The sequence below is a fragment of the Balaenoptera ricei genome, chromosome 7 (assembly GCF_028023285.1).
Source record: "Balaenoptera ricei isolate mBalRic1 chromosome 7, mBalRic1.hap2, whole genome shotgun sequence".
Taxonomy (NCBI): domain Eukaryota; kingdom Metazoa; phylum Chordata; class Mammalia; order Artiodactyla; family Balaenopteridae; genus Balaenoptera; species Balaenoptera ricei.
The window spans coordinates 757421-779758 of NC_082645.1; the positions used below are offsets into that span (position 1 = coordinate 757421).

Consider the following 22338-nt stretch of genomic DNA (forward strand, 5'->3'; position numbering starts at 1 on the left):
TTTCAAAATGTATGTAACCCTGACTTTAGAAAATCACAAAAGAACATATCACATTAATCACATTCACAAGGATTCATCACACATCCACCCACAGAAACAACGCAGGAGGTGAATAGAGATATAGTACCACGGAGTATTGCTGGGTGGGTGAGACTGGCAGGAACGGGGATGGGTAAGGGGCTGTAGAGTACTGAACAGGCTGTGAAGAGGGCTGCAGAGGACGAATAGGCTAAGGAATAACAGGTTGGCAAACAATGTTAATGTCAGAATAAAATGTCAGAAGAATTGCATAAAATGGAAAGTTACACTTTTTTTGGCAATAACTTAAAACTACAAAGTCACCTAAAATACATTATAGGAAACAACAAAAACAATACTAGGCGAAGAAACTCTACATAGAAAAATTCTGAGAACATACATTTAAATTTAAAACATAATTAGAAAGATAATTTTTTTCATAAAAGTATTTATTAGATTCACTGCAACAGGTAATTTAGACATTTCAAATCCTATTATCTAACAAGACCCCTGGGTTAAGTCAGTAAAATCAAAACCATTTATCCTTACTTCCTGGTTTGATGACGGGGCTGCTCTACTTAGCTATATAACACTAAGTAATAGAAGAAAAACTTCACTCACTCTTATTATCAGACAGCATATCTTACATAATACCTATGCCAAGTATCCTCTCTATTTGATAAGGCATGATTAGATAACTCTTTTGGGACCAAACTGCCTAAATTTTAGCAATTTTTAAACAAAAATGTACTGTGAGTACCATTAATAGCCTAAAGAAAACACACACATACATATAAGCACATGCACACACACACAAACAGATCTCTTTTACATAAGGAAGGTAGACACAGTTTTCTTCTAACTAAAAATTTTTATTGAGAGAATATTAGGAGCTGAGAAACTACACTTGGTCTTTGAACAACTCAGGGATTAGGGGCACTGACCTTCTGCATGGTCAAAAATCTGTGTATAACTTATGGTCGGCCCTGTACCTGCAGATTCTACTCCACGGATTCAACCAACCACAGATCATGTATACTGTAGTTATGTATTTAGTGAAAAAAATCTATGTATAAGTGGACCCTCGCAGTTCAAACCCATGTGGTTTGACGATCCACTGTAATTATTTGAAATTCTTTTTACTAATGAAATACTCCTGCATTTCAGAGAAAAAAAATTTTAAGTTTTGTGTTTCCCAAGGGCACTCATAACACAGGTGTTTAAAAACATGAAAGAGGTTTCAATCCTTTCTAAATTTTAGGGAATACAGCTGGCCAGCTATAGACTAATAATGGCATTTAGTTTCCCAGTCTTACATTTATACAGTTTATTATAAAGGACAATATATATATTGGTTTAATGACTATCATAATCTACCCTACAGGTGGCAATCAGGTTAAGGGAAATTAAGTGACCTGTATACAACCATTTAAGCAAGCAGTGGAGGAACCCAAGTCATTTTATCTAATGAAAACTCTTAGTTTTGGTTAAAATATACATACATGAATCTCCCTGGACAATATCTCCAAAGAGTATACTTTAGAAATGCAAAATTAACTAAATAAGATTACTCAGGGAATAATCTAGATAAGGAGAAATTCTTATGACTAAGACGTATAATGATGAGTTTGCTCTTCTACCACAAAATCAACACAACACAGTTTCTGGAAAAAATGAAAGGCTTAGATTAGTTTAGAATTCCACAAAAAATTCTAGAGCTAACATACTAAAAAAAGTATAAGCTGAAAATCTACAGAGTGGCCACTGGTTCCTCACTAACTTCTTGACTAGAAATTAGCAAGCTTCCTAATGGATGACAGCACGTATCACACTAAATGAGGTGTTGTGGCTTTAAAACTACCAAGTACAAGCTATTTAATGTGTTATTAAGTCAGACAACCATTAAGACACAACTTTCTTCCAGAAAACATGACCTACTAGGTCAGTGTCAGATGAAACAAAAGCCTTAGTCTGCTGGGGAGTAAAAGAAAGAAGAGTACTGTGACCACCAAGGGTAGGAATTAATGTCTGCCAGAGTGTCAAGTGGTAATGAGAAAAATGTGGGCTAGAAGACTGGCTGATCAAAGTGAAAATCTTACACTACGTAGAAAAGAAAAAGCGTTAGCACTTCCTTTTTCCTACTTAAATTGCAACTGGCTGTAAAACAACATCCACTTAAAGTGACTGGTTTCAAGAACGCAGCCCATTTGAAGGCTTTGGAAATCAGCACTACTGTGTTTGGTTATTTGAAATTTCATGGATGGATTATCTCAGTGTGCAAGAGATCGTTACTGAGTATCATTTGTTCATCAATTCTCTAATCTTGTATTTGACGAAGAATTACCAGAAACACCTGAAGCAATGCCTGGAAAAACAGCCATGGAGTTTGAGGCATACCCCAATATTTCAAGTTATAGTCTATAAAGACATCATTTCTAAACTAAGCTGCCTACATCTTCACTTAGGACTGTCTTTTAAAACTAAATCAGGCAAAGCTATTTCTAAGAGATAATAATCTGAAACATATAACCACAGATAAACCCATAGGATTTTTTGAAGGTGCCAGATTAACATTATTTCCATTGAATTAAATCAAATGAAAATCAGCCCTATAAAGCTCCCGGTGAAATTCACAGCACTGCAAAGATGACCACACAATAGCAAATGAAAGGGAAACACTTCAAGACCAAGTTGAATGAAACCAAGGCAGAGAAGGCCAGGGAGGGAGTTTTATGTAGTTTAATATGTACCTGAGTGTATGTAATCAAACGGGGTTGGGAAGTAGGTATGGGAGTCTTTGGAAATAGTTTTAGACAGTTTCCTCTACATATATGAATTCATTTGTATGGTCTTGGAAGTGCATCAAACACCTTGAAGTCCTACTGCAGAGAAATTGCCTTGCCCAGTATTACGAGTCTTAATTGCCAGAGCAATAATTATTTTCATTAGTTTAAAAATATTTGATAACTTTATCAAACTGCTCATACATTTTTCAACCCTGCAATACAAATATAACTTGTGAATAAAACTAATGAAATTTCTCCAGTTCAAGTTTATCACTATACTTCTTTCACAAAACATTACTCTGCATGTTCTCACCAGTGGAATATTTAGATCATCTTCCAGGGAAAAAGAGGTGCAAATAACTGTACAAACTGCCTTTGATATGCTACACAACCTTTAAAAGATAGAATGAAAGTAAGAGTTTACACTAGTATAATCAAGTTCAGCAAGAATGAGTAACACATCTACAGGGGAAAAGCCTGAATGTGAAAATGTACGTGTAAACTCTAAACATTTATACAAATTCAAGATATTATTAAGAGTACTTCTGAGAATTCTAAATCAATGTTTCTGTCTTTATCTTTCATAGAGTAGGTGGGGTGGAGAGTACCTTGTAGCGAGGCGAGTCAACTCAGTTTCTTCTAAGTGCTTGATCTGTTGAATCTTAGAACAACTCACTTTGCTCACTGGGGTAATGAACTATCTTAGCTTTGCTTTTTATTCCTCTGGTCCCTTGCTTGCTGTTGTAAAATGCAAGGTATAAAATACTCACCATACAGGCTCATGAGATAAAAATTTCCCTTCCTTCCAATATATATTCTGTTTTCATTAGCAGAAAAGCCCTTGAAGTTAACCTCTCTTCCTACGAGCGGTGAGTAGGACATCACTGGTGGAGAATACTAAAGTTCTAAGAGACACTTACTTGGGCTCTCTCGATTATAATTAGTGACTTTAGTCCTACATATGCAAAGGCAGGTGAACTTAGCATTGTGTAATCGTGGACATGTGCACCTGTGAGAAGATGTGATGGGCTGCTTGCTGTTGAGGTGGCAGTGCTGGCAGAGGTGGCTGTGGAGGTCCAGGCACTTGGGCTCTAACTGGCTGTTGAGTCACAGGAGGGCTACACACAACTGGACTCCCATCTGGGTTTAGGAAGGGCTGACCTGAAAATTTTAAAAGGGAAGAACAAAAAATCATTTACGATGGAGACCGAATATAGGTCGCTCTATAGACAACTTACAGCACATGTCTGCAGTCCTGATTCACAATTCCAAAAGCGTCAAGCTTCTGGAAACCAAAAGCTTTTCTTACCTTGGAAAGCAAAGCCTGACCTTACACGAGCCCTATAATAGTCTTTATATTTCCCACTTAGGGTAAATATTCAAAATTTTTGCTGCAGTGTTTTACTATGGGGGTGCCACGCCAGAATCCACTTGAGTTGTTTCATACCACACAGTATTTTCCAAGAAACTCAATTCTGAAACACATCTTGCTCAAAGGATTGAGTTATAGGATTGTGTAACATTTCAGTTTCAAGGGGAAAAAAAAAAAATACTTGACTTTGGGATATTGGAAATTTATTAATTAGCCTGTTAGATGGTAAGAAATATCTAATTTACAGGTCACATTGTATATATTTAACTAGTAAGATTAAAAGCTGATGAAAATTAAAATGGTTGATAACTTCAGATTTCAAATTGTGGAGTTGATGGCAGTGTCCTTAGTTTATAACTTCTAACTTGCTAAAAGTAGAAAATAATTTAAAAATTCTAAATAATTTTCTAAAAAAATTTCCTTTCACTTCCAATGAGCTTTACTCATAGGTAAGAAATAAAACGAGAGAGAACTTTAGTACTGATTTTGAGGCTTACTCTTATTGGTTACCAATTACGGGAGGAATACTTTAAGTAACTCTCTACACATACATTCTAAACAACTTTTTCTTATTATACAAAGTAATATTCTTACTGTGGGAAAATAACCAACAAATACAGATCAAAAAGTAAATAAATTCCCCATAATCTTATCATCAACAATTTGGATACCTTCTTCCAGACTTTTTTTTTCAATGTACACATAAACAGATTCAAAGAGTAGTATTTTTCCTTACTATACACTGAATGATTTAAAAAAACACACTGGATTATTAAAAAAGAAAGAAAGAAAAATGAAAGGACTATGTGAAATAAAGAGATCATTGACTACATACCCTTTTAGGATGGGAAGAATACCTATGTGTCTTAAACTGTCTTCAAAACATCCTCTCTTTTTTTAAAATAAACTTGTGACATATAATAAAATAATATTTGGGAAAGCAGAATACACTGTTCCATTGCTATCAAGTGGGAAAAGTTCTCCAAAGTCAAATTATTTTCATCAGTTAATTTCCTGATAATTTATGTGATGGTTATAGACAACTAAAAGCAAGCCATGCTGGGTATTTGTTGATTGTTATAAATAATTTTGGGAAAAAAAATGGTAGAGAAGACTTGAGTGAAAGCATGTTTAAAAGTAACTTAAGGATTGTCTGAAAAAAGCTGGATGTGTTGTAATGCTGTTCTCAAAAACAAAGAGATCACTTTTGGGCTAATTTAAAATTAAGTATACAATTTAATTTCAGGTTGCTTAGTTTCTCATCATCTCCTACTCAAATGAAGCTTCCACGTTACCAAAACCATGTTAACGAACATTCTGAATGAAAAATAATAGAAAATAGTAAAATATTAAATCATCTTATATTCTGCCCCAGGAAAACAGGAAGTTTAGTAATATAATAGACTTGAAGGATCAGAAGATAACTGTTATAAAGCAAAAACTGAGTTTCTGAAGAGTCAGTTATTTACACTAATTCCATTCTTACAACAGAAACAAAAGTTTGAATACTTTATCTTAAAAAAGAGATGCAAATGAAATCTGAAGGTAACAAGTTCCGAGCCATGGTTTTTTCTACAACAAACAAAAGGCAAGTTTCACAACACTCAGAGACTCTGACACTCTCGCCTGTATCTACCTTGCCCAACTACTACCATGCTGATGTGACCACATCAGCTGAATCTGAGAGTCTTTAAGGAAGGTTATTGAATGACTTAAGGTTATTTTCATTATCTTACCATATGACTGGGCTATGTTATTTTGATTAGAAACCAAAACTTGTCATTTAAAAAAAAATTTTATTTTCTCAATATAAGTCATTTTTGCCAATATACATAATGAAATGTATTATGACTGCAGTTTCTTAATCTCTCTGAAGTTCAGTTTCCTTATCTGTAAATGTAGATTTCACCTACCTAACAGGGTCGCTATAAATAATGTATTTAAAGCACATAACACAGTACATGACACATGATAAACACTCAATAAATACAAAGTACTATCTAATTGCAAAGAATGTGTTGTCAATATTAATTCATAACGACTATCTATTTTCTTTCACTACTAATAAGATGTTCTTTAGCTTTTCCTAAGTAGAAAACAGTTACAGTATTCAGAAGAGCAATTACTCATGGGTTCTTTCCACCACATTACATAAGAAGTCAGAGCTGCTGCTAACGTCCTCCTTCTTCATGAAATGCATACTATTTTCCCCACGATAAAACTGTTCTATCAAATAAAGTTCTTTCAAAGGTGGTTGTCCCATTTCTAGGAAATGAATTGTTTCTTAATTATTTGGCCTAAAAGATGATGTCATGGATGTGACAAGGAGAAAAATACTTTCTGATATAAATGTCTTTTAACATTCTCTAGCATAAAGTGTTTTTTATTAAAGTTCTAGGGAAAATGCTAATCACACATGAAAAATAAAAAGCTGACAATGCATATACAGATAATACACTTAACACATATTCTTTAGTTTTCAGATAACTCCTGATATCTCAACTGAAATAAACCTTTTTCTGGATACCAACCTGTTTGTGGGTTGATCAGAATACTGCCAGGTGGTATGCCTGTCGCTTCCAAGGGAAGCAAAAAGAAGCTAGTGCTAGGAGATGCGACTTGCCCACTTAGGCCACCATCAAAGGAAAGAGAACTATGAGTGCTGACAGTTGGATAGACGACAGGTGCGCCATGAGAAGACTGGCTGAGAGCTGTACCTGGAAGAGGCTGCTGGATGTGAGAGAGAGAGCCCGTAGATGACCCTACACTACCAGAAGACTCAGAACCTAGGGGAGGAGTAATGAAAAAGAGGGAATTTTTTAAACCTCATATAAAAACGCAGGTTTTAAATATGTAACAATAAAATTCACATTGCATAACATGCAGTTACCACATAAAAGCATGAACTATTTTTGACTTACTGTACAATTTTGCTTCCCCTCCCCACCAAGAACAAGTCTAATACAGCAAAACTGATCACATACGTTGTCAGAGAAGTCATAGCCAAAGCATGCAACTAAAGCAAGTCTATAATACTGGGTTGGCCAAAAGATTCGTTCGGTTTTTTCCGTAAGATGGCTCTAGTAGCACTTAGTTGTCTTTAACTTCATTCGAAACAAGTTTGTTAGACTGTATGTGACAGCTGCAGTTAAAAAAAAGACTCACCAAAATTGGTGAATTTTTGTATAGCCATTTTAATATTGAAGATGGAAGGAAATAACAACATTTTCGGCATATTATGCTTTATTATTTCAAGAAAGGTAAAAACGCAACTGAAACGCAAAAAGAGATCTGTGCCGTGTATGGAGAAGGTGCTGAGACTGATCAAACATGTCAAAAGTGGTTTGCGAAGTTTCGTGCTGGATATTTCCTGCTGGACGATGCTCCACAGTCGAGTAGACTAGTTGAAGTTGACAGCGATCAAACTGAGACGTTAACTGAGAACAATCAACGTTATACTACACGGGAGATAGGTGACATACACAAAATATCCAAATCAAGCACTGAAAATCATTTGCACCAGCTTGGTTATGTGAATCGCTTTGATGTTTGGGTTCCACGTTAAGTTAAGCGAAAAAAACCTTCTCAACTGTATTTCTACATGAAATTCTCTACTGAAACGTAATGAAATCGTTCCGTTTTTAAAACACATTGTGACGGGCGATGAAAAGTGGATACTGTAAGGTAATGTGGAATGGAAGAGATCACGGGGCAAGCGAAATGAACCACCAATCACACCAAAGGCCGCTCTTCATCCAAAGAAGGTGATGTTGTGTAAATGGTGCGATTGGAAGGGGGTCCTCTATTATGAGCTCCTTCCGGAAAACCAAACGATTCACTCCAAGAAGTATTGCTCCCAGTTAGACCAACTGAAAGCAGCACTCGACGAAAAGCGTCTGGAATTAGTCAACAGAAAACACATAATCTTCCATCAAGGTAACGCAAGATGGCATGTTTCTTTGATGACCAGGCAAAAACTGTTACAACTTGGCTGGGAAGTTCTGATTCATCTGCCGTATTCACCAGACATTGCACCTTTGGATTTCCACTTATTTCGGTCTTTACAAAATTCTCCTAATGGAAAAAAATTTCAATTCTCTGGAAGACTGTAAAAGGCACCTGGAACAGTTCTTTGCTCAGAAAGATAAAAAGTTTTGGGAAGATGGAATTATGAAGTTGCCTGAAAAATGACAGAAGGCAATGGAACAAAACGGTGAATATGTTGTTCAATAGCGTTCTTGGTGAAAATGAAAAATGTGTCTTTTATTTTTACTTAAAAACCGAAGGCACTATTTGGCCAACCCAATAACACCAGCCACAGACAGCCACAAAAAAACGCATTACCCACATTCCCCAAAGGACAAAATTATGTACATTTTTACCTTTTAGATTAACACCTAGGAATATACAGATTATAATTTTTCCCCCAGGACAAAGAACTTAGCACAGCCAAATGCCCAAAACCTCTTATATCAGAAACCCCTTATCTATAAGAACACAGAAAGATTAAGAGTAGTGTAGGAAATAACAAAAATGATAATTCTCTATCAAGAGAAACAACTGTCAGGTTTCACTGCAGACTTTCATTTTCAGCTCATAATCATAGCATCTTCCTGTAACGTAAAGTCAACTTTCAATTTTTTATCAGAGCAAGGGACAAAGGTAGAATAAAAATATTCCAAGTACTTATATTAGCATCAGCTTAAAATTTATTTCTCACTGTACTTAATAAGCTAATTTGATAATTTATTTTTAACTGCTTTCACGCCTCCAATCTACTTAATTTTCTATTATACAGAGACTGAAGAAGTCACTGACTTTCAGTATAATGGCTTAAGGTAGACAATGAGACAATGAAATAAAGGAAAAGATTTTGATGATGTAAATAGTTAATTAGGTTTTGAATAACAGAATTGACTCTGGGACGGAGAATTAATTTTAATGAATGACGTAAACAGATATGATACACTATAGAGATTGCCTCAGAAGGATAACTTCTATTTTAAGTTGTGCCAAAAATGACTATCTCCAAGAACTATATGAAAAAAAATTTTTTCCTAATAAAAGAATTAAATATTTATTTTCATCTCTGAAGATAATATGGATTATAAATAGTACATGTTCTAAAAATGTTTTAGGGACTTCCCTGGTGGTCTAGTGGTTGAGAATATGTCTTGCAATGCAGGGTCACTGGTTTGATCCCTAGTCAGGGAACTAAGATCCCACATGTCGCTGGACAACTGGGCCCGTGTGCTGCAACTACTGAGCCTGCGCACTCTGGAGCCTGTGCTCCGCAACGAACGATCCCACGTGCCATAACTAAGACTCGATGCAGCAAAGAAATATAAATACAAAAAAAAAAAAAAAAAAAGTTTTTTAATTTGGCTGTGTGTCTAAATGACTTTCTCACGACACGAGTAGTTTTTTTTTTCCTGTTATGATGACACGATGACTAAGTGACTGTTTATCAAATAAATGCATATTTGGTACATATGCATATTTCTTATATTCATAAAATTTACCTATCTTTAGCAAGAGTCTATCATATACACTAAGACATTTTAAATATCCACATTATAAGTTAAAAAGATGACAAGTGCAATTCACAAACCTTAAGAATTTAAAGTACTGAATTATAGTCAGAGATGAGAAAAATTTACTCTGTCACCTTCAAATTTACACCTCTTCCTTCAATTGTTATCTGTGTAAAACCATATATCTAGGCTTTACCTAAAAGGATAAAGAGAGAGAGCCATTTCTGCTGATTTTCATGCTTATTTTGGGATACAAATAAAGATCCGTGAGGATCCTAAAAGAGATGTGAACTTTAGTATCAAAGCCAGTGAAAGTGAAAAGAGAAAAATGCTAGGAGCCTAAAAGTTATGTAATCTAAAAGCAAAGAAGCTAGTAGAATGAGAACGCTATTGAAATTTCTACTTATCCATAATAATTACATTGTATTATATTTCTTTAGTTTTTAAATTCCTCGAAAACTTCTCAGCAATTTTACACTTTTTTTGGAATGGCAAATGAACTTTATCATGAAATGTACTCAATAATATGATAGTATTAGCTGAATTTCAGCTAATGATAGTATTAGCTGAAAATGCAATCAATGTTGACTAATCCTAGGTAAGGAAAGGTGCCTTCTGTAAATCTCTCTCACACAGAGAATAAATCCTAATGTCAATAAACATGTTACCTCTTAAGTACTTTGGAGGTGCTCAATGTACTGCTGGTAGGAATCCTATATTTTAGGATAATTACAGAAGCCACATGATGAATAAAGAGAGCTAAGACAACATTAGGGAAACTAATGTTTTGACTGCACAGTTCTAGACAGATATGTATACCTGTTTTTGAAAGCCTGCCTATGCTTTTGCTGCTTCCAGAACTATCACCTCTTGTCAGAACTGAAATTCCACTGAAGCTGCTGGCTTTGGTTACAGCAGGCTTGAAGTTTCGGAGAGAGCTGTCTGAATCTGTGCTGCTCCAGGGTCGTGGTTCAGAGTACTTCAACTCGTTCTCAGTGCTGCTTTGATGGCTATTTGTTGATCTCCCTGAAGAATCTTTATTAACTCTGTAATTTAGAAATAAAACTTTGAAAAGCTAATAGAGACAAAAAGGAAAATTATTAAAAAAATGCTTTAAATATTCAATACTGTGTACTGCACGAAAACATGTTTCCAATACCTAAATATCTGGCGCCTCTGCTGGGTGCTACTAGCATCCTCGTCTTGGATTCTGTTGGCATTTTCATAAAACATTTTTATTTTTATTAGCATCAGTGAGACACTTAGCAAAACAAATGTTAAAAAGCCCCTCACCTTTTGTCAATAATATAATTCTCTTGGGAACACAGGGACTAGAAAGAAAGAACAGATATAAAAAGTTGAGCATTTGTCAGATAATGCCATCTGGAAACTAATGATGACAACAAAAATCATGTAATAATTTTAAAAAAGTAGTTACCCTCACCCCTCAAATCAAACATGGTGATAAGTTACAAAAATAAATGACAATAAAAAATTATTTTGGCTTGGCGATACTATGCTTATTTTTAACAGATATACATTTTTGAAGCCATTCATTTTTGTTGTACAAAGTAACTTGAAATTCAAATATCTAACAAGTGAACCGATTTTCACTATTACATATTCGAAGTATACACCTGTCTGTAGATTCCACCTCCTTCACTCAACAAATATTTTGATCACCTGTGCTTTGGCAGTAGCTGTAGCAGTGAACAAGCAGCTACGCCTCAATGTAGCTTACAGCCAAAATCCTCCAGTGCTATTAACCTAACTCAGGCAACCATCTGTTTTGCATCTTGTATTATTACAACAGTCTTCTAGTTTTCCAGCTACCAGTTTTGCTCTTTTCATCCAATTTAAACAGCAGAAGCCATAGCTATCTCTCTAAAATATCAATCTGATCACGCCTGTTCCCTCCTTAATAGCCCCCTTCGTTCTAGCACAGGGGTCTGCAAACTATACAGTCAGCTACCTGCTTTTGTAAATACAGATTCATTGGAACACAGCCATGTCCATTCATTCGTGTATTGTCTATGGATGCTTTCATATTAAAATGGCAGATTTGAGTTGTTGCAATAAAGACTATATAGCTTGAAAAGCCTAAAATACTCATTATCTGTCCCATTATAGAAAAAGTTTGCTGACCCCTGCTCTAGCTAAAAGCCCCAACCTCCTTAACTAGCTTTCAGGAGCAAGTCACCTGCTTCCTGCTTATTTCTCCAATTGAAACGTCCCTCAATTCTTGTCACCTAGGCTACAATCCAGGTACTCTGAATCTCTCAATTCCTCATGTGTCAAAGTTCTCCTTTATCTCTGGCTCCCTGCAGATGTTGACCCTGGACACGGAATACTTCACTCCTTCAGTTCTTCTCTTGGAAGCTAACTCTCCCTCTCACTCCTCAATTCTGGTTTGTGGTGCTTCTCTGCTGTGTTCCCTATTTTACCTTCACGTTTCTATACAAATCACACACCATATTGTCATTATCTGAATACTCATCATGGGTAAAGACCTCATCCATCTTACAAACTAGAGAGAGAAATAGATCTAGGTTAGGCTCTGAGTTCAGAAGACATGGGCTGAAATCCCAACTCTGTCATTTTCTAGCTGGATGATCCTTGTCTATTTTACTTAGTTTCCTGGAGCCTCAGTTTACTTACCTATAAAATAAAAACAGTGACAGTATCTACCATATATAGGGTTGTTTGGGAGATAAATTATTGTAAATGTCCATGGATATGTTCTCCAGTGCCCAGCACAGCACCTACTATACATGATCAATAAGATCTGTTGAATATTATAAACTTTTAACTGACAGTCTAGATTTTAATGTCATTTACTTTTTTTTTTTTTTTTACACAGAGCTAACGTCTATCTCTGGCGGTATTAACACAAATTACATATATTCTTATACCCTTGACTAGTACCCAGTACTGCACAGAGCAGGTGCTTAACAGATATTGGTAAAACCAAACTGATTCTCCCTTGAATATATGCATAAAATAATCAGCCACTTAAAAGATCTCTTCCAGGACTTCCCTGGTGGTCCAATGGTTAAGACTCTAAGCTCCCAAAGCAGGGGGTGTGGGTTGGATCCTGGGTCAGGGAACTAAGATCCCACACGCCACATGGAGCAGCCAAAAAACAACAACAACAACAACAAAGATCTCTTCCATATAATCACTTATAAAGTGGAAAACAAGTATTAATCTGAAAAATCAATTAGCTGTATTTTAAAAGAAGAAACAAGTTATTTATCAAGAAAAGTCCACTAACAAGTAGGATTTAGAGTACATGATTTTGTAGACAGTGACCAATGTTCTAAAAATCTCAACTCTGTGAGAAGTCTGGAAGAAAAAAATATTACATAAACTATATACTCAGTCTAATATACTACTCCTTAGTCGATCTGCTTTCAACTTTTGAAAAGTTTATACAACTGGTGCAAAGCAGTATTTTATAAACTACTAAATCATTAACATGAACAAGACAGACTGCAATATTTCTAAAGGGGTCACTTTATATGTAACAAACGCAGTTAGAAGTATATGTGATCAATAGATTGAGGGAGGAGTGAACCCCTATAATGCAATTAGCATATATTTACACATGAAGACCTAAATATAAGTTAGAACATACATCTTGGGAAAATATTCGGTCTCTAGCTCTCTGGTACTCTTCTTCTCTTTCTTCTATAGATTTGCTTCTTCTGTCATCTTTCAAACGTATTCTCATCTGAAGAAAAGAGAACAATTAATCTTGGGAAAATGGTCTGCTGGTATAAGTCCAGCACCCATAAAAATGCTCTAATCATGCCAGGTTACCTGGTTATCATCTTTGTCAAAGCTAGAGTTATCTCTCTTGAGGATATATCGTTTCTGAAAGTCTTCACCTTTATCATCCTTAATATGTTCATTAAATTTCTGATCAGGTCTAAAAAAAAAAAAAAGCAAAAACCAAGGGAACAAAAAAGATAATACAAAATATTTACAGAAAAGTTAAATGTAACATTTTTTGGAAGGTGATAAATATAAGTTACCACTCACTAGTACCATTAATAGATACTTTGTTATCTCAATTACTCCTCTAAACAATCTTATGAGAAAATATTAACTACCCCATGTCATGACTGAAAGGCTGTATGAAATACATTGTGGGCTCTGGAATTTGACTGCTAAGGTTCAAATACTCAGCTTTAACACTTAGTTGCTTTAGGACTTACACAAGTTAATTATTAACCTTTATTTCCCCTAGTTTCCTCATTTGTAAATAGGAATTACAGTGTACCTACTTCATAAGGCTGTTGTGAAGATGAAATGAATTAATAGATGACCAGAACTTAAAACAGTAAACACTCAGTAGAAGTTTGTTATTATATAAATATTACTGAGAAAACTGAGGTTCAAATGGCTAAAGCAAGGGTCCAAGGTCAAAGGGCAAGTACATGACTGAGCCATACTTGGAGCCCTGGTATGTAAGACTCAAAGCCTGTATATCGTCTTTGCACTGCCTCCTCTAAATCTAAGAAATAATTCTGGACAAAGAAAAAAGTATAGCACAGTATTTTATGTTACACTTCTATAGTACCTGGTTTGGTGTTAATCAAATATTTTGTGGCTGAATTTAATAAAGCTTAAGAGACTACTTCAAAATGCAACCAAGTTACCAAGAATTCATAATTACAGCAGGGTACATCTTTGTTTTTTATTAATAGAAATAGGTTAAAAAGAGAAGTTCTTTTTTGAAGGTTAATGTTACGACCTAAAGTAATGATTATGAACTCTTAACAACATATTTTATGGCTGATTGGCCGGTCTTTCCTCTATGGAAATGTTGCAAGTTCTGCTGAGATCCAGAAGACAGACATAAGGTTGTTGCCCTTGGAAAATTACAATTATATAAAACTTCACTTTCTGAAATGTATTCTCAGCTTCAACAAATTAATCCATTCAACACTCTTGAGACGTAATACTATAAAACTGAAATATGTGATATATAAAAAATATATTTAGAGGAAATAAAGGCTAATTGAACCCCTAAGCAATTTTTTTACATATACTTTAAATATATATTATGTAGTCACATATTATGAATGCCCTAAATAAATTTCTAAACCAAATAAACCTGAGTAATGACATTTTCAGCAAACTTGACCAGATATTTCATTATATGTAGTAATCAAGTAACACTTCTGAATATGTGTTTTACCCTAGTGAATTTTTAATAAAGTACTGTATCTACCTCCTGTCAAATGATGAAAAAGATTTTTTTTAAAATAAATTTATTTATTTTGTTTATTTATTTTTGGCTGCATTGGGTCTTCGTTGCTGCGTGTGGGCTTTCTCTGGTTGCGGCAAATGGGGCCTACTCTTAGTTGTGGTGCGGTGGCTTCTCTTGTTGCGGAGCACGGGCTCTAGGCGCACGGGCTTCAGTAGTTGCGGCTCGCGGGCTCTAGAGCGCAGGTTCACTAGTTGTGGCGCACGGACTTAGTTGCTCCGCAGTATGTGGGATCTTCCCGGACCAGGCCTCGAACCCGTGTCCCCTGCATTGGCAGGTGGATTCTTAACCACCGCGTCACCAGGGAAGCCCGATGCAAAAGATTTTAAAATGAGAATTATCTAAGTAAGCTGAAGAGATCTCTATTCTAAAATATACTTAGATAAGTGAAACAGAGCACATCTCCACATAAAGCGATACAGAGAACTAAAGAGAAAAATAAAAAGAGTAAGAAGATTTCATGACCAAACTGATAAGAAAAAGATTGCTTTCTTTAGGAATTTGAAGGATTATCTATTTAGTTCTGACAATGGCAGTATGTTGTTATTTATTTGTCCATGATTGCCCCATTTACTTATATCAACTATTTCTGTAGCTGTTCAAAATCACATTTTCTTATTCAAGGAATTTGTACTTGGGTGAAAAAAGAGATGGTTATACCAATATGAACTATAAGATTTAACCAAGAGCCTGGCAACTTTTCTAAGAGCAGCTGGATCCCCACACCAAACAGCATTAGCAGGCATTTCAGCTAACCTTAAGACTGTCTTACCTCTGTCTTTTATAGATGCCTGAATTTACTGCCCTGCAATCGCCAACTTCCCGCTCCAATGAGACACCCCAGTGGACACCGGGTTGTTGACTTCCACAACACCACTGGTTCAAGGCTGGAGCGGGTAATCTGCCTATGAGGAAAAGGCAAGTTTGTTTTTATTCATTGTGGAGCAGATCTCTAAGGTTTTCTGATTTACATCCTTCTTCATATTCCAGAAGAAATAAAATAAGAATACAGTGTAACTTCAATGATCTGAAATGTCTAGTAATAATTACGCTATTGATCCATTCTTCTTTAAGTACATCATAAACATCTGCGTTTAGCTAAACTTCTCAATATCTGGATAAAGAGAACCTTGACATCACTTGCAGCATTCAAATAACTGAGGTTACACTGTACTGAAAACCTTAGAGAGTCACCAGTCGAAATGTTAGTCAAAATGCCTGCTAATGTACACATGCTTGGGCATCCAGCAGCTCTGAGTAATGTTGAAAGGTACTGGTTAAATGAAGTAGAGTTCTGTTCACCTTAAGTCCAGCTCATATCTTATGGTTACTATCCCACTTAAGCCATGATATAAGTAACTAGGAAAAAGCTAAAAGATGAGGATATTTTCAAAAGACTGAAAGACAGACATAGGAAAATTAAATCAGATTCCCATTTGCAGGTAAAATTTAATCCCCCCGAAAATATGGGATCCTTTTCAAAGACATACGTCTTCATTAACTTAATTTTAGTTGTAGTAACAATCATTTAAAAATACTAGCTTCCACCAATATGTCTATTTAGTTGACAAAATACTATTTGAAATGGAAGAAAACCAACTTAGTCAAGCAAACAATATGACAGCTACAAAGGTAAAGGCCATTATAACAAAAAGGAAATAAATGAATTTACTTATTCATTTATTTATAAACCATGCAAACTGAAGGGTTCATAATAGACAGAACCCTGAGAAGTCTAGCTTCAAGGAAGGAAGAAAAACAATGAACTGAAAAGCTTTATGGCATCTGAAGCTGTCTGCTGCTCATTATCACAGATCCACTGCCACCACACATGAAATTAATATAGAAAATTCTTTTGATAGGAAACCACCGCAAAGTATGATGTTAGCTGAACTCAACTGCATTAGCTTCACAGATAGGCAAAAGAGGTACTGTGAACATATTATAATTTTAGGTGCCTCTGCATTGGGCCTTTTGCTCCCAAGTATCAGCACTGATTATCTATTTCACCATACTATACAGGTATCACTTCTTAAAGCAAATGATTCCTCTTAACTCCTTAAAATTTCTTCCTCAGTCAATTACACATAGCCCAGAAGGGTATAAAACATTATGGATGATACTGGATTAACCAATAAGTCTCACCATCCTGAGATTTGTGGAAGAAAAGGAGCAAAAACAAAGGTGGAAAAGACAGTAAACTGATAGAAAATTAATTAAATATAAGGGTGTTAAAGTTTGCTCTCTTTTTTTTTTCTTTTAAATTTGCCTGAGGTTGGCCACAGGTATCTAAATTATATTAATTTAAAAATCGATAAGAGAATGGTTATTAAACATTACTGATATTATGACCTTTGAGGGTTTTTTTAAACCCATCCTCATTCATCTGTCTTATTTCAGTCCAGACTGGTGCATTTTACATCTTGTGAGTTAAATCTACTTTTTGGTCCTGTCACATAAGGTTGTCATGAAGCTGAATTAGGCTGCTAAAACATGTGGAAAACCTGAGATAAAAGGTGCTGCAGAAAGATAAAGTAGTATCACACACATAGATAATATATAACTACATTTCTTGATACTTACATTCTTGTATTGCTAGTTTTGTTTACTATGACAGACTTCCCACTCTGATCAACATTGTGGTCTAATCCAAAGTAAGCAGCGACTCTGTGTAATAGCATCCTATGGTAAGATGTCATTGGGGGGAATTTTTTACGTGGAGACCTAAAAGTAGAAGAAAAACTAACTTAGTAAATCTTGAAGAACTGTGATGACAATTTATTTTCTTGTTAAAGGTTAGGACTTACTCATTATTACCAATGAAATCTAAAATTTCTTGTTCCAATTTCAACAGCATCATTCTGTCCCTGAAACAAAATATGAAAACTCTTATATGTAAAATTTAACACTGACCTAATCATATCATAAATGTTGAATTTACAGGGCTACTTTTTTTTTTGGGGGGGGGGGGTAAAACCTGTATATTGACGAACATCACAAGCTTGATGCTAGAATGTTTACATGCTTTCCAAAAAAAAGTAATATTTTAAAAGAAAGATGACTTTAAAATTTTATGGAAAATTTCACACATACACAAATGTAGAGAGAATATCATCCAATTTCAACAATTTTCATCATGTGGCCATTCTTAAAACAGATATATCTTGATCTGCTAAATATTATTATATTAGATTCTGTTCTGCAAATGTATGGATTATAACAGCATATTAGTCCTTCCTTACTCAATAAAGCTAAGAGGTAGCAGGAAAACAGACATCTTTAGTTAGGCTCATGACTTTGTTATCATCCTGAACTCCACAGAAACAGTACTCTAAAGAACATGCAATGCCAGTTAACAACAGGAATACTCCTATGGGAATCCAATGCTAGTCTATAAATGGAACTAGAGCAGAGAAGTATGAACTATATTACTAACTCTAATTCAGAAGGAGAGGACTTTTCAAATCATTCTGAAAATCACTATTATATATTTTTAAGACTGGGAATTGTTCCCACAAAAAATCAAAATGAACCAAAGACCTCCAACATGTAAAATAAATAAGGACGCTAGGGAACACCTGCATGTGCTCCTTTAGACCACTAGGGTCCTATTTAGCACACTTACAAAATAAGTTACTGGTACCACTCCCCAAAGGACCCCCTTGCTCACACACCAAGAACATGGCTCAAGAAGAGTATTCCTGTGCTCACTGTAAATGTCATGCGCATGTGGGAAAAACAAAACAAAACAGAAACAAACAAAAAAAACCCTCAAAGAATCTTAAAGCTAGAAGTAGCTTTATAGATCATTCAGTTCTGTTCCTAAAATTTTATAGATCAAGAAAACTAGGCCAAGAGGTTAATGTTTCCCTCCCAAATAAACACTATATAGTAGATCCCTCTCAAATTTTAAAAGGAAACAGTGTCCCCTGCTTAAGTTGCCCGAAAGTCTATACATCAGCTCTGAGTTTGATCTTCTCTCTATATTGTGGAAGAAGTCTTATACAACTGAGTAATATTAACCATACATATTTTTATATCCGTTGAAAAAAATCAAGAGAATAACATGCCTATGTGGTGATTTCAAACCCAAAGCTGAAAACAGGATTACATTTTAACTCAAATTCTAGCAACATTCAATTTTGCCCCTAAACCTGTTTCTCCTTTAGTATTCTGCATTATCAGCAAGTGGCACTACCTTTCACTTGGCATATTGTACCAGAAGCATTTTTGGCCCATTACTGTGCTTTTTAAAATCCTCCTATGCAGTTAATTACTATTGCAAAATTTATCTATCTTCAATCTATTTTTCTTCTATTTCTACTGCCACTACCCTGGATCCAAGCAATCAAGATCTCTGACTTGACTACTGTAATAGTAGTGTATTATCTCTGTATCTTCCCCCTTGTTCCCTCCTAATCTGTTATACCTGGAGCATCCATAACAATCTTTTAGAAACACACATGTGAGCGAGCACATGTCATGGCCTTGGTTAAATATTTATCACAGGTTTCTCACTGCTCATAGGTTATAATTGAACACCTGTAATGTGGCCTACAAGGTGGGCATGATCTGGTCTTGACCTACCTCTTTAGCTTCTTTTCCTGCCCCTTACTCACAAAACTCTTATCATTTTGGCTTATCCCTGTAATTGCCAAGCTGGTTCCTTGAACAGGCTGTTTCCTTTGCCTAGGACAGCTTCTTATATTCTTTCTTAGAACCTGTTTCTTTCATACCTTTGATAGCGTTTATCACAATTACCATTATATAGTTATTTGGACTATAGAGAGGAGCTCAACAAACGTATTTGCGTGGAATAAATTAATCAGATTATTTCATCCATGTCTTTTAATATTTTTTTCCTTAAAATTTTGGGGGAGGATGGGAAATTTTTACTTCATAACGTTTTCCCCAAAAAAGGACTTATTTACTTAACTATAAGACCCTCTTTTCTTCTAATTTTTTTGGGGTCAGTTTGTCTTGAGATGATATAATTTTCAGTAACTTTCCAATTGTATTTTATATACTGGTTGCAGGGGAAGAAAAGGAATCTGAGGCAGGCAACTTATTCAGCATTCATGAAACAGTGCATTTAAATTCGTTTCCTCTGTTTGAGCACAACAGCAGGCCTAAGATATGTGAAATGTTCTTCAGTGAATGAACTGGCATTGAAAACAAATTTCCGTTGTCTCCATGAAAGTAAACAAAATCTAACGATTTTACTAGCTATTGATACAAATTCAGGTTTTTATTTTTTTTTCCTTTCGCATGTAGATCTATGGATTGCAGAGGATTTTCTATTATTACCTGGGCCACTTATTTAAATAAGTTTCCGTGCTTAGTTTACGAAATTTTCAGTTAGTAAAAAGTAGATGGAACTTGTTAGGAAAATAGTTTTCCTAAGTTCTCAAGATTTAAACTTCCTGCCTGTATCATACAGCTATGTATGTATATGATACATGTATGTATGTATATGATACTATGTATGTATATGTATATGATATATCTATAGCTTGGTCCAAGTTTCCAAATTTTCAAATCTGTAATCAAGGTTATTAGATATTTTGGTAATGGCCGTAAGTTAAAAATTAATAATTCTTTATAGAAGCATTACATACATCAAACTAACAGATCCACAAATTCCTTTTCTTAAGGCATAAGGTTTATTAGCGCATGAACCTAAAAGTAGGCACACATTGAACTTATCATATAACCTTTAAAAATAGACCAATAAATGCTGTCTATTTATTAAAGAAATAATAAAAACAAAGATCTCAATCAAATTGACCAATAAACTACTACCTAAAGTGAAAATGAAGGGGCAAGAATCTTTTAGTTACCAGTGTTCTAGTCAATATACCAGAACTGACTTCAGAGAAAGTGTGTGCAGCTGGTATACAAGTGGCAAATAAAAAAGAAGGAAACAACAATGCTTCCATCTGACCACCCCCGTCCCAATGTTCCACATGACCTGGGTCAAATATCTGCAACAGGCAAGAAATAAGATGATTTAAACATTACCTCCAGTAAAAGTAATTTTAGAAAATATTTCAAACACAGAACAATTGTATGATATTCCCCAGAACAATACAGTTTACTTTTACAATATCCATTCTCAGGATTTATCCATGGGGCTGCTCCCCTCCATTAGCGATGTAATATAGTTGCCTATATTGTCCATGTTTCTTTAGTACACTGTGGAATTTACACAAAATGGGTATAAAATCAATACAAAAACAGGTATAAAAACCATGTGAGTGAGTGTAATCTCTATCTTGGACAACTTCAGGTTCCCGGGTTCTAATCTAGTAATGACTAGTTATTATAGTTTCCGATAATATTTCTTGAAACAGGAATTCCAGATAAACTGTTATTTAACACCTGAGGTTAAGTTTATTCATTGGGATGAGAACAAGATAAAAGATTAATGATCTGAAGAAAAAATTTGAAATAAAACGTTAGCTAAATTTTAGTATCACTAAAAGTAAATCTGCTTAACATTTAGAAGAAATCTCCGAGCAACATTCAATCTTGAAAGCGCTAATGGAAATTTATCAGACTTATTACTAATTTTGTGCCACGTATATCTGGCAATTAATTGTGTGTTTCATTGAGAGAACACTGAGCCATCAATTAGGCAAATTTTGTTTCTCACAAAATTTAACATTACCTACAACTTTCTAATCCACACTGACATTAGTAATAACTTATTCATTAGCCATTACAATGAATGATTCACCTATATATTTATTCAAATAAAAATGCATACACAGAAGGATTAAAGTTGTAATACATGCTACACAACATGGATGAACCTTGAAAATATTATGCTAAGTGAATGAAGCCAATCACAAAAGACCACATACATATGATTTCATTCACATGAGATACCCAAAACAAGGAAATCTGTAGAGACAAACTAGATTAGGGTTCAGGGCATAGAGAGGTGATAGTAAAAGGGTTCAGGGTTTCCTTCTGGGGTGATGAAAAAGTTCTAAAATTGATTGTAGTGATGGTTGTACGTATTCTGTGAATATACTAAAAACCATTAAATTGTACACTTTAAAAACACATATGCAGATAACTTTAAAACTTTTTCATTTGTAGAGGAAAACAAGAGAATTGCACAAAAGAAAAATATTTTGGAATGTATAAATATAGATTTCTATATTTGTCCTTATTGATGTCTCTCCTACAGGTTCAGAAGAAAGAAAAATTCTGCCTGTTTAAGATCCCATCTTGTTTTACACAAACTAGCTATGTATTTTCTACGTTACTCCTATTCCTTAATCTATTGAGTTCTAGTTTCCACCATCCTACCGCAAATGAAATGGCTTGTTAAAACAGCCAACA

The 22338-nt window shown here is 34.9% G+C and overlaps 1 protein-coding gene across 16 annotated transcripts in view; it reads right to left on the reverse strand.

Annotated features, from left to right (window-relative positions):
- The window catches only part of R3HDM1 (R3H domain containing 1), a 191586-nt gene that overhangs the window by 60520 nt on the left and 108728 nt on the right, over positions 1–22338 (reverse strand). For 6 of the 16 annotated variants that reach the window (XM_059927575.1, XM_059927580.1, XM_059927576.1 and 3 more), the window contains 10 exons: positions 17793–17852; positions 17569–17709; positions 13533–13641; positions 13348–13443; positions 11004–11041; positions 10870–10920; positions 10530–10756; positions 6708–6962; positions 3814–3965; positions 128–229 (listed from right to left, as the gene is read on the reverse strand). In XM_059927575.1, coding sequence (XP_059783558.1) covers positions 128–229; positions 3814–3965; positions 6708–6962; positions 10530–10756; positions 10870–10920; positions 11004–11041; positions 13348–13443; positions 13533–13641; positions 17569–17709; positions 17793–17852 — 1231 coding nt within the window. The remainder of the gene's footprint in view (positions 1–127; positions 230–3813; positions 3966–6707; positions 6963–10529; positions 10757–10869; positions 10921–11003; positions 11042–13347; positions 13444–13532; positions 13642–17568; positions 17710–17792; positions 17853–22338) is intronic. The other 10 variants (XM_059927585.1, XM_059927586.1, XM_059927579.1 and 7 more) reach the window with 7 other exon arrangements.